We start from the raw sequence: 13,520 nt of genomic DNA, 5'->3' as shown, positions 1-13,520 counted from the left end.
AATTCGGGCTATCAAAATTTTCGACGAAAAAAGAAGCGTTTATAACACTTTTATATCTACTCTTTTTATTCTTTCTCTTATTTTCTTCTTTTTATGTAAATCAGTGATCTTGAGATCGATATTTTCTCACGTGTTAGCACATTCTCGTTCAGTTCAAAATTACGATCATTATGCTAAATATCCAATTATTTCACCTATACAAAGCATCTGATAAAACCCACGTAAAATGTTACTATATGTTTATGAAAATATCTCAGAAGATGTAGAAAGGTTCTGACATTTACGCGACATTTGCATTTTTTAAAGTTCATCTCGCTTCGTGTCCACCTTGACGAACCAATAAAACTCACGCCGTATCGCGATACATATTAACCTTTCGAGCGGACAGTCGACCGAGGAAAGGAGATCCCTCCATTCGATAGCTGGAAATACATCCGCGCGCGAGCTAGCTGCTCCGTGTCGATGAATCTCGAAAGAGACCTGAGATACCTGCGCGTGTCGGTAGCCAATAGCCTGTTAACTGGCTAGTCATTGACATTCGATGCGTTAGACGACAGAAACTCACGAGCAGATTGCCAATTTTTATGCATTTTCATAAAATATAAATGTGCAAAAATACGCAGAATTCATATAACATGCGAAAATATATAAAGAATCTAAAACAGAACATTCGTTGTAATCTTTAATAAATGACAAAATCTCTATTTACATTTCGTTTTTTCACTTCCATTTATAGATGTACGAATTTCAAAGGAAGAACGAAATGCTGAGATGGCATAATGAGATGGTACAATAAAAATAAATTACTCGTTGGTTTAACTACGTTGCTAATCCAGATCGTTGATAGTTGGAAAACAATGAAAAAAAAAATGAAATATGTAAAAGCGCATAAATATCCGCAACCTAACGATTACTATTATCGATTCTCAAAATATTGAAGACTGTGGCACAAAATTCGACTTCATTCGGTTATATAACATCGAGTCCTTTTTAAAAGATAAAGTTAATTCCGTGCACGAGGCGGAACGCGTTAATTGTTCGTTCTCGGAAAAAGAGCAGGAGCGCGGGAAGGGTACCGGGAATCCGAGCGTGCAGCAGGCAAAATCACTGAACGGTGGTGACCTGCGGCCACGAACATTCCGTGGCGAGCAGATTCCATGAAAAGTCAGCCAGCATCCGCGCGCATGCATGCATATGCAGGGCGTGTCCAACGCGTCGCGACTATTCCACGTAGCGAGATACATGGTGAAAAATTATCGCCAACGAGCGATCGCAACAATTGTCCAGATACGTGTGTGTGCGCACACTTGGGAGAATTAACCTTGCAAGACGCGTAACAGCTGAATCGGAAGGCGACACTGATCGGCTCGTGTAACGTGATTCAATGTACGCTATCGCTCAAACGTACACGGTATATGGACGTTTCTTTCATCACAATGTAATTTAGTTAAAAAATCACAGATAGAAAGATTCAAGACGATTTTATATCTTATTAATGCTAAAATATATATTATCGTATCACGATAAAATATTGTTTCGTCGACCATTCGGGCAGAGACGCGATCTCAAGGAGCGCGTCAACGGGAGTCGTAAATTCCCGTTACGATATACAATCGGCGCCACGAAACTGATCAATCCTCTATTTCGTTTAGGATAATAGAGGTGATTGAATTAATTATAACGCTGAGGTAACAGGTCATGATGTACTTTTTATTCCAACAACAATTGTAGACAATATGATTACGCTCGTTGCGTATATATATATATGTCAATTAGATATATGTTGACTGAGTTAAAGTAATGAACCCAGTGCAGAGATGCTGACTGATGTGTAGTCGTAGATCCAGTACTGTTCGATGACGATGCTGTCGCAGAGGAAAACTCTTGCTGGGTGTTGGTCGCCCCACCACCGGTCGCTTGCGGATAAAAATCCCAGGAGACATGGAAAAACCCACGTTTCCCCACTTTTTACCTGATGGGACAATAACCATAAGGAATATTTTGACTCGAAGGTGTTTTATACCACTTAACGGCCTTAACGGTCAAATCGACCGCTAATGCTTAGTTTTGCGACCGTTCCTTATGATTATTACGGTCCAATTAATTATGTTGACGTAGCGAGTGGCTGCCTCGACCGAGGGATAAATTCCGGGCTACGCAAAGAGTCACCGGAAATATACTATCAGAAATCAATATACGACGAAAGAATTAGCATTTTTCTTTTATTTGGATGAATCTTACAATCAATTCTCATTGAGAATTATCAGTAAATTTTTCTGGCGTTGTACTATGTCGTGTTTGATAAATGTTTATCGTGTGCGGATCTGATCCAACGTGTCAAGTAATTGGGTAACTAGTAGGTTTTGGTGGTTGTTACTAGAACTATCCTAAATAATTTTGGTTCAAAACATGTTAATACTTCGACAATTCTAATATATTATCGATAAGATTTTCAATAAAGAAATTACAATTCATATGATGTTAGAACGGATAGAATCTCTGCTCTGCAGCATTACTTCGCATTTTATAAATAAAGATGACCGACGATAGCGCTAGTCATTAAGTCTTAGACGAGTTATTTTCCCAATCACGTTCAGTCACTGACAGAACTTTCCATGATATGCTGCAATAGCTCAAACGAACTGCGGTAGGTTGTTTCATAACATCATCAAGAGACGCTCAGCATGTGGTCCATGCTGCTTTGATAACGTTTGCGTAACGCTTCTTAATTACTTCTACTTCGGTCGATTGATCACCCATATTTTTTTCTTCATTCTTGAAATGAGCTATTTCATATTAGCAGCGATTAAAGCAACTTATGCATTACCAAGAGGAATTGCAGCAGTTTTTACGTTAAGAACTTACAAGCATAAGATGCTGCTGATTCTCTCGATTTATATATTTTCAATTTATCAAATTTTTAAATTTTCCAATTCTCGCGTTCCTCAATATTCGTATTTACAATTTTACAAATCTTCGATATTTTATCGAAAATTTCACAAATGTCAGAATTCCAATGGTCCAAAATTCCAAATTTTCTATTTATCAAGATTCTAAACTTCCAAACTCCCAACACCTTAAATATCAAATCTTCAAGCCTGAAAAATTCAATAAAAAGCCATACGAAGTTTGTAACCAAAATTTGACAAAACTTTGTATCAGAATATCAAAAAATCAACGAACAAATTTCAAGGATTTGGCACTTATATCATCGTACGTAGTACGATTCGATACAGAACGATTCTCATGTGGAGCAAGTGCGTCGCGTTAGACACACCCTGCGCGACGCGTGTGAGCGTGCACGCTAAAAACCGCACGCTAGCCCGCAACGTTGAAAAGATCAGTCTAGTCTGTTCGAGGGAAATCTCCGGTATGCAGAGCCCACACCTCCTCAGCATTGCACCCACAAGGCTGACCTACACGCGAACGCGCAACCAGGCGTGTTGTGCACCACGAGCCACGAGAGCTCTCGTATCCCGTTTCCATCGAAAGTTCACACTAATGGCATTTGCTGTACGCCCGTACCGACGTACGTCGGGATTATTACGATTTATTAGCTCACCTATCACTGCCCTGTTCGCGGTTCTGTATTGCGATCCGATTAGGGATTATTTCGGTTTCGGTGAATGAATTCGATCGAGCTCCGGGGAACGCGATTCGTTATCCCCAGTGAATGAAATTGCAATCGTAGTTGTCTTAAACCTACCGATTATTTTTCATCCTTTTTGTGTCAATTTTAGTGGATTGATAGAAAACCGGGTAGCAGATTTATGATAAAAAAAGAGAATGTTTGAAGTTAATGTTTTCCACGTCTTCTATATTCTATTTTTCTTTCTTTAAATTCGGTTTTATTGTTTTTTCAATATGTACTGCTTTTGCCTTATAAAAATAAAAATTCGTATTTACACAACCCATCGACATTAAAAAGATTTACAGATCTGTCTAACAACTACGTATGTTGCACAATTGAATCGTCTCTTGTCGCAATGTAGAATAATTTTATAATTAACGATCAATGGGAAGATTGATATCAAAGCTGTACCGAATGTACCTCGTCTAATTATGAGATAATCCAAATATGTATGTCCAAGACTACAGAACGCGCGGTGTTAGGGAAAATGAGAGAGGCGAGTTTCCCAGGCTCGATCGCGAATCCGCGGCGAGAAAAGGCTGACGAAGCCGGAGCGAGACGAATCTTACTCGCATCTCTTAGGGCTATCAACGGTACACCGTAGCAGGATGTTACACGAGTGCTGGTTTCGTCCAGAAACACAAAAGGGAGGAAGAAAGATGCAAAAGCTGCAGCGAGCATTATGCGATCTCTTGCGGAAGGTTTCCGTGATGGCATACCGTGGCGTAGAACAACAACACAGTATCGTGCGGCTTGAGATGCAGCGCTAGCTCTCCAGATATCAATAAATAACCTATCTGGCAATATTATCTCAACGGTTTTATACCTCGTGAAACGGGGAACGCGATCCAATTCTTACGTGCACTCCTGACTCCTTTTCCTTAACCAAGCGTCACAATCAACTGACCTCTGTCAGTGGAGGCGTGAATGATACGCTTACCATAAGGCAAAGTATGTTACTTTCCTCCTTTTTTGTATGTGTCAATTTAGGTATGGCTCGTAGGTCTTTTCCTTTTCCGCTTGTCATGGCTTGTATCGGTTTTTCCATCTTTGCGTTTTCTTTTTTCGATATTTTTCTCCTTCTTTTATGTTTTCCCTTTCCTTCTTCCCCTTTTTCTTTTTAATTTATTATTAATTTCGTTCGGAAACCTTATCCTTCTCCCTTCGCTGTAAATTGCATTTTCTGTTTCCTTAAATTTATTTTAGTTTCCTTTTCAGCAAATAACTCGTAAGAACAAGAATTCCTTTAAATTATTTCACTTTCGATTCTATCAATTGATCAGTGAAATATTATACGATTATATTAATATGCTCTTAAATTACAAGTAGTATTATCAATGTGATACACTGTTATTATTATCATTGTCGTATAAACTCATCGAAATTTGTATCATTCGTATGTTACTTTTAAAAACTTATAAATAAATAATTTGTAACTCTCGTTTGTTACTTCGTATATTTATTGCTAGATACCACTGATATTGAATAGCAGGGATTAATGAGAAAATACAAATGAGACATTCCCTAATAAACACACAAGTAGTTACAATCTTATCGAGTCAATTTCGCCAGCCACTTGATCCTTGTTACTTAAACAAGTACAAATAAAATTCATGTATTACAGATCTACTGCGTTCTCGAATAACTCGAGAAATTAGCTGAATTTACACGTTGTACGTGAAACGTGGTTTACGAAGGCACTCGTGCTTCTTCGCATGCTTCCTCGACATGGCATGTCTTCCTCGTTGACTATAGAATCGTGGGATGTAATTAACTACAAGCAAACATGAGATCGTGATAAAATAGATAGATATTCGCCTGCTTTGCAAGAAATGTAGTTTAATGGCTCGAACTTGCGCGCGTAATTCGTTATTAGAAACGTATCATTAATCGCGCATACTGTCAACCATAAACTTCTTTTACTTTCGAAATACGCTTTCATCGAACGATCTTTGAGCGGAATAAGTTCGGTCGCTTGCACAAAGGACAGATTCAGCGCGTTTCGTTTAGAAAAAGTCAACTCGTATGTTCGTTTTGAAGAACAGAATTTAATTTAAGAGCTTATAATATAAGAGAAGATTCCAAAATATATATTACATGTAAACGTTCTTTTTAATATCATGAAGTCTAAAAAAAGATTCATACAATCAATGACTTCATAGAAGATATCTCGCTGCGTGAGAGTTCTGCAAATGATCACAACGCTATATTGATGATTTCACACGTAGACTTAAAGAAATCTAAATATTCTAAACATCAACGACGGTGTATAATAACTGTATATCAAATTCTAGCACCTTTTACACATTTGTAAGTGGCTCATGGCCGTAGAAAAAGTTCCAAGTTGAAACAGAAAACTCAAAACTGAGAGATCCATAATATCGTACTTTGGAACACTAACGGTGTTTTGGGTTACAAGGTCTAGGAGCAAAAGAATTTTGAGTAGGTTGTTATTGCTGTTTCTTGTGATATTCAGCTAGAGTTACACAAGAAGGTTAACTTTTTGTGCTAAGGTCCGTTGATATAAATATATGAACGTGCTCTCTATGAAATTATAATTATTCTTTCTTCGATTGTAAGTGATAGTAGCATTGAGCGAGCGACGATTGAAACCGGCATACACTATCTCTGTACTTGTACTTGTACTTATTTTAATACATCTGACTATTACAAATTCATCCACTCGTTACTTTGTTAAATACGCCTACACGTTATAACGGCCTCACATTTATCTACATAAAATATTTGTTCTACATTCTTGACTTATTTTCGCTCGTAGAAATGTCTCCTGCCGATTCCTAGAAATTAAGCGAATTAGCGTATACGTGACACACACTTGATTTTCTCAAAAATAAGGTCACCAACGCACTTTTGTCGTTCTCGATTTTCATCTTATTTTGAACTGTAGAATGTTCCTCACCTGTATCACGGATATGAGACCGCGCCATATATAAAGCAAAAATAAAATCGTGGAATCCAATACGCGATACTATCGTAAAAATCTTGCACGCGCGCCGCTCACAGCATTCTGAATCAGCTCGACTCGGCTCCGATCTTATTTGGCAAGGCGGATCGCTGTTTGTCACGTCATTATGCCCCGTAACGGTAAACATGGCGCGTATTGGTAGGTTCTGGTAGTTTACGCGCGGCATCCGCGTAAAAACAGTTCGCACAGTTCGAAGGCGTGGAAAGACACAGTGGACACGCGTTGAATATGCAAATAGTGCGCACGAGGATGGTAACTGGCCGCTTAAAACGGAGTGAGAGGGCGGAGAACGTCACAGAAATTGGAAAGCACGACAATGATCGCGCGAACTCGCATCTATATACGATGTAACATGACCACAGAGATACGATTCCACGTATGAACAGATCGCGCCTACGTAATACACCTACTCCCAAAACCTACGTGGATGAAAGCGGAGAATTTTAAACCGCCTCGGTGCTCTGGAATACGGGCTATTGACAAAAAGACGGCCTCCAAGTTCGAGAAAGTCGCCTGAGTTCTTGTACGGAATGTACACCATGTGATAACTGAGCACATAGAACCTGTTCATACAGTGGCAACACGAGCTATTGGTACATATTCTTATATTATCTCGCCATAATTCTTACAACTTAGCCAACCGAACGGCGAAATCTTCTTCCCTCTGTGAAGAACATCGCTGGGTGATCGAACAGAGAGATCTCCCTTTTTGACTTTAGCAACGCGTTTTCTTTTTTGTTGTTATTATTATTAGTTATTGTTTACCTGGAATTGTTCCCAAATAATTGCGCCACTTTTTCTGCTTTTATAAAGTACAGTATATAATAAAATACACTAATTTAGTGGTGTTAAAATTAATTTAAAAGTTACACTATCAGTTATAACTAAATAAAGTTATAATCGAAAGATACCACACTGTAAAAAAATATTAAAATGCATTATGAATTTTCAATTTCGCGTTCAAGTCGTGTTATTTATCTTTAGTCCTCTTTAATGTTTTTAATTTTACCTATATTTTTTTAATATGTACTTTTAATTTGATGTTTTGCATAAACAATATGTTAAATAAAATCATTACCGCAAAATATAATTAAACACTTAATTAATTTGTTTTTTATGTAGTGAATATTAGTCCTCGATACTTGGAAAAATGCGCGGTGGATACGTATAGCTCGCTGTGGCTCGCGCAGTTGGCTAAGTGTTAACTGCTCCAATTGTATTTTTCGAAAAAACGTAATTAACAAATTCACGTATGTCTGGTATATTGGTATAAAGGGTACAAATTAATGATATTATGATGATAATTCTACCTGGAAAGCACCAAATATTCAGCTTTTTAAGGTCCTAATCCCATTAATAATATTCAGCTTCAACAACTTTAAACTCAGTTTTCTCAGTTTACAAACTAATGGAGATAAAACAGTTAAAGACTAGTTAGCGACGATTTATCGTTTCGTTAATTAATTACTTATTATAGTACAATGTATATAGACAACATCAAACTTGAAACTGCTTTTTTTATGTTTTTATTTCTTTATCTCTAACGCTAGGACTACGGGTCCCTAATATGTACTTAAAGATTCTATATATAAATCATTATAATTAAAATGATATTAATTTTAAAAAATTGCAATTTGCCTTGGAGACATTCCGCAATTTCGTATAATGTATTGTATCCATTATTTGATAGCACGTAGGTAGTTCTATGGTTAAAAAGTGTAGAATGTGAAGCGGATAGAAACCGTTGGAAAGTTTACTGTCGAGTGCCGCTACAAATGCACAAAAAGTAGTAAATTGTAAATATTAAAATCGCAGTTGTAAATATCTAAACATTATCTATGTACATTTCAACAATATCTATCGAAACAAAGTTTTCATTTCGGGTTATATAGATCTGAAAGACAACAAGGTTAAGAACAAATCCCTCTTATTATTCTTTAATACAATACACTAATATAGTAATACAGTAAAGTCTCGCATAATTGCAAATACTAAAAATAAAGACACGCGAGAAATCTCATGCAACGTGTCACACGAATGACACAGTCTCGAGGCCCAAAGAGCGAAATGCCTATAAAGTGCACGAGACACGTTATCGATTCGAAAGGATTAAGATCTAAAATCAAAGATTACAAGACTAGAAAGGATTAAAACCTTAATAGGATTAAAACCCACATATCCATATATACCTTCCATCTATATAAACTTCGACACACGAAACTAATGAGACACGACAGATCAAACCATTACAATCGATACGAAAAAGAGAAACAAGTAACCATCGGTTAGCCAGCACCATTCATTAATGTCTCTAAAATTGGCATAAGCGTGTCGCCATTCTGGAGAGAAAGGAGGATTATGGGGCATACATATAGGCAAGATCGAAGAGCATTCATAAAAGGTACGCAGGCTTAGTGCACGCATACGGTGACGATCGATATTAGCCCATATATGTATAATTGACCCTAGCCAAAGATGGATCACAAGCGCCGGCTATGAAGAAAAGAGCAATTAAGCGCGCTGCGTAACACACTTTCCGAATACGACGCCGAAGGCCTCGTGTTCGGAATTGTTTACGCGACTTTAGTTTCCACAAGGTTCGTGCCCATCTCGAGTCAGGTTGCATCAATGGCCAGGCATTTTATTTAGTCTAAACAACGGAGGTGGCGAGGTCAGGACGTATCGAGTTGAGAAACGCTGCGCTGACATATCGTTGATCGTAGTTTACGCGAGGCTATAAAAAATCAATAAATTCTAAAAAAAATTTGCGACGGTTCCGATCTGGCTCCTGACACGATATGCCCTCAGTTAAAACAGAAAATAAATCAGAACCCTCTTGCGTGAAGGTTACTGAAAAAATTTTCATATAGGAGCGTTTTTTGAAGTTTATGGTACAACGTGACTGACAACTCAATTTACATAGAATCACGTCAGTTACGAATGACTGATAGGGATAATTTCTTAGCAGACTGTATCTGTCAAATTAGACGTTTTGCATTATGCAAAATTATTTCCTTCTTTTAATCTATTAATTGTATCTTTCCTGGCTCCACAGTAAAAAGAAAAACAGATATCTATTAGAAGAAATCTATAGTTGTATTCGTGTTTTAGCACGAATGTTATAGAATACTTGTAAGAAGTTTCCGATCCAAATAACGAATCTATAATACTTGTACGATAAATTACAAATTGATCATTTTCAGTACTCTGCTAGTTCTAACATTAATTTAGAAAAAAGGCAATTGATATCGATTTCGAAGAAAATGATTTGTCACGTTTTCATTCGTTTCGATTCACTTGTCACGTGTCCTACTTTGCATATAACGAAAGCTTATCGTGTTATAGCACTAAATCGAAAACAAAAAAGGAAAGGTCTGTCGATCTAAAAATTCAACGAGATAATATTAAAAGTAAACGACTAGTGATCTTCAATGAAAATAACACGAGGCAATTGAGGATGCAAAGTCCATTGAATACTGCATACAATTACGATAATCGGTGTCGCTATCGTATGCATCTTCAGTCGATTATCGTCATTAGTAACGGTGGAAGGAACAATCAAGAGGATGAAACTGTCGTGGTGAATGACTATCTATCTTCCTCGATACCAAGTTTGTCAGTCCACCTGAAGTCGAGAAGGTCGAGACGACTGGTTATGTAATTAGCTGGGAGAACGTTCGTTGTTGGTTAGAACTGGCGTGCTATCGTGTGGGTGGTCCACGAGTAGCTCTGGCAAACGGTGGCACAATACCAGACGTATACATTACATGTCGATACTGCGATCGGCGGTAACCTATTATTCACCGGTTCCTTGCACGCCCGCTGCCTGTATTTTCTGTCTGGCATTCTATACATGCCGTCTAACGCATGCAAAAAGATCCCCTGGATAAAGTATCAGGCGAAACGGAAACAAAGGAAACACGTTTTAACGTATCTCCGCTTTGTTCGAAACGTTTAAAATAACCAGGGCGAAGTGTCAAGGCGAGATAATTACGGCAGATAAGTATGAAACATTAATTGTGACGGCTGAGTTATTCTGAAAGCAGGTTAAAAGTGTTTCAAAAAGGTTAGGAAATGTCGTGCTACATCATTTTTAAGAGTTGCTGTACAAATGGCGCATTTGTACAATACAATTTTATACTTCACATTTATGTGTTATTTGACTATTTTGAATTATCACAGATAAATACAGCATAAAATAGCAGCAAAAGATAAGGATTGCATGATTCAGGAAATAAAGAGTTAATATATCAAGTAGAATAGAATAAAAAGAAATTGCAACAGAGAGGGAGAGACAGGAGCGACGAAACCAATTCTCGATCGTGCACTTTGTTAATTAATTCTTTACGTATATATTTATGTGATCCACATTACACCAAAATCTACATAGTGCAAAAATCACGTGGCCTTTGAGAAAGGAATCCTTTCACCTTCTTTAGCCACAATTCTTACAATAAAACATTCAAATCTTACAATAAAACACTAAATAAATTAATAACAATCAAAGTTTGAATAGATTGTTCCACTTAAAAACTGACATATATTACTCCACCATTTAGAACTTGTTTCGCCTCGTTCTGTATGGAATTTACAATCCATTCCTACTAAAACGATCACTTTCTACTTGTTTGCCCACTTCCATTCTGTACCATTTCAACTCATAAACTGCATATCCCATAAAGATAAGCAAATACCCATATTTTCAACGGTAATGAACAATCCAATTACATATTCCACTTAATTGCAAGTATTGCAAACAAACAGATCTCGTACAGTTACCAATTACATTGATCGCAAATCAGGGTTATCGAAACAAGCGTGATTCGTTAAATTTATCTGCTTAAACTTTTCAAGTTTGCGACCTTGGCTACTATATCTACTGCACGCGAAACGCATTGAATTCTCGCACGTCCATGGCAACTGGTGCTCGTTGGCTCGCGTTTTTTGTTCGACCTCGGGCTCCACCAGTTTCGCAGAAGAGATTGCCCGCGTATTTTGCATACTTCTGGCCGTCCTATCGATTATAACGATCAGCTGCTTAAAGCTTGTCCGGCAGCAAGGTCGCCGCGCAGTTATCCGCGCGGCGACTCACAGTGAGTTTATTAACTCGCGCCGGTATTCCGCGGTGCACTTTGTTATAGCCTGGCTGACAACGTAATCTCGCTGCATGTTCGTTCGTTTCGTGATCGGTAGTCCGCAAATAGATCACTTATGTCCCCCGGCCGGCAACATTTTACACGGATCTTCCCGGGACGCTGCAAGGTTTTGCTTACTCCATCGTTACAGAGTTTATGGATTGCTAATAAGTGTTTTAACAAGCTTTCACGAGAGGCGAACTTTGGTTCGTTTGTAACGTGATAAACGCTTAATGATAGGGAGGAAAGATTTTTAGTTTGGTTTTTTTTTGTTGTAAAATCCGGTAGAAATTAGTTCGTTGATCAGTTAGTATTACTTGTTAAGTATTGCATAATTTGTCGTTGCTAATATCATAGAACCATAAATTAGCAATAGAAAAACTAGGGGGGCCTAACGAATATCCTGCAGGTCATCGAAACAACAACGTAGACAATGTCCCAGGGTTAGAAGACGGTAACAGTATGGCCACCTCCGACGTGGGACCTGGCAACACCTCCTCCATAAGACCCAAACCCGTAGTATATAAAACTTCCCAAAATCAGCTCTGGACACTCTGTTTTAACATTCTCAGTTGTCACTCTGTTGAATTCACATAATAAACTCTGCCAGCTTATCTAAAGTCTGAATTTTTCTTACCTTGCTTGTGAAACGTTTAAACCTACGCGAGATCACGAGATTTCTGAATTTCACCACTCCCCGCGTCTTCGACGTGACACTGAAAAGGGACGCCTATAGTCAAGCGCAAAAATTTCCACATATTTTTTTTTATTATTTAATTTGTACTTTACAATTTGTCCAACTGGACATTTGGTAAATTTTTCTAACTTAATTGCTAAATAACATGTGGATGCCTACCCTCAGGAGGATACCATCTTGGAGTTTGACTATTTTATTTCTTTAGTGAGGTCAGTGGGGTGCTTTCTTTTTAGTCTTCTTTCTACGAGAGTTTTGCTCGCTTCAACAACCAGCTGGTTTGGATGTCTTGTCGTTCTTCCCTTGTATAAATTTCCATATACTCGTCACACTTTATGTATTGGACTTTTGAAGAGAAACTAGAGACCGACGGAATTTGTTCGCTGCATTAACTTGAAAATCTTGAAATGATATTCCACCAGAAACTACGAAACCTTCGATTCTGTCAATATCAAAGAAACTATAGTCTTCAAGATATTAATCCCACGCACAATTGTAATATTCTTAACTGACGCCCGCATCTCAATTTTCATTTGCAACCTTTATACTTACACTCGTACGAAATATAAGTTCGAATGATTACATCGACCGATGCAAGAGGATGCAGAGGAATCGGTTAATTCCTAGCGAATGGCTGCATCAACCGATCCAATGCGAGCGATAACCTCAAATATTCAGCCGAAACAATTTTCCTTTATACTTCCTACATTCTAGAGATAGATAATAGATGATATATCAAATCATTAGATTCAATCATCAAATACTCATTTATTAACATTCCTACACAATTAGTTAGATAGGTAGATATCTTCTAAGACTCGCGTTGGGAATATGACTTGCGGATCTGTGAACACTGTCTCTAACGTCCTATAAGATCGCAAAGATACAGTCTAAACCGTTTTGTTCCGCACACGTTAAGTATGTTACACGTAGATTATACTTGCGCATGTTTGACTGAACATAATCGTCTCCTTCTCCGTTGCGCGACCCACTTCGCAAGGTCGTGGGATCAAGTATCCAGGAGACTGGTAACCTGCCGTTGTTCGTTGTGTTCTTGGACAGATCTACGCGGCC

The 13,520-nt window shown here is 38.0% G+C and overlaps 2 protein-coding genes and 1 long non-coding RNA gene across 7 annotated transcripts in view; 1 reads left to right on the top strand and 2 right to left on the bottom strand.

The window, feature by feature from the left end:
- Positions 1–13,520, top strand: part of LOC122568262 — a 158,309-nt gene that overhangs the window by 49,192 nt on the left and 95,597 nt on the right. The gene's annotated exons all lie outside the window — the stretch shown is intronic.
- The window catches only part of LOC122568269, a 292,044-nt gene that overhangs the window by 188,940 nt on the left and 89,584 nt on the right, over positions 1–13,520 (bottom strand). Inside the window, exon 4 of one of the 2 annotated variants that reach the window (XM_043727835.1) lies at positions 3,153–5,405. The exons of the other annotated variant lie outside the window; for it this stretch is intronic. Within the exon in view, the coding sequence (XP_043583770.1) occupies positions 5,286–5,405 (120 nt within the window). The 3' untranslated portion in view covers positions 3,153–5,285. Of the gene's footprint in view, positions 1–3,152; positions 5,406–13,520 lie in introns of those variants that run through there. 2 annotated transcript variants of the gene reach the window in all.
- Positions 11,335–13,093, bottom strand: LOC122568273. The gene is made up of 3 exons (XR_006317032.1): positions 12,609–13,093; positions 12,390–12,468; positions 11,335–12,306 (listed from the first exon to the last, which is right to left on the bottom strand). It is a non-coding gene; the product is annotated as an uncharacterized LOC122568273 (long non-coding RNA).

The sequence above is a fragment of the Bombus pyrosoma genome, linkage group LG6 (assembly GCF_014825855.1).
Source record: "Bombus pyrosoma isolate SC7728 linkage group LG6, ASM1482585v1, whole genome shotgun sequence".
Lineage (NCBI taxonomy): Eukaryota > Metazoa > Arthropoda > Insecta > Hymenoptera > Apidae > Bombus > Bombus pyrosoma.
This window is presented reverse-complemented; position numbering and strand designations above follow the sequence as displayed.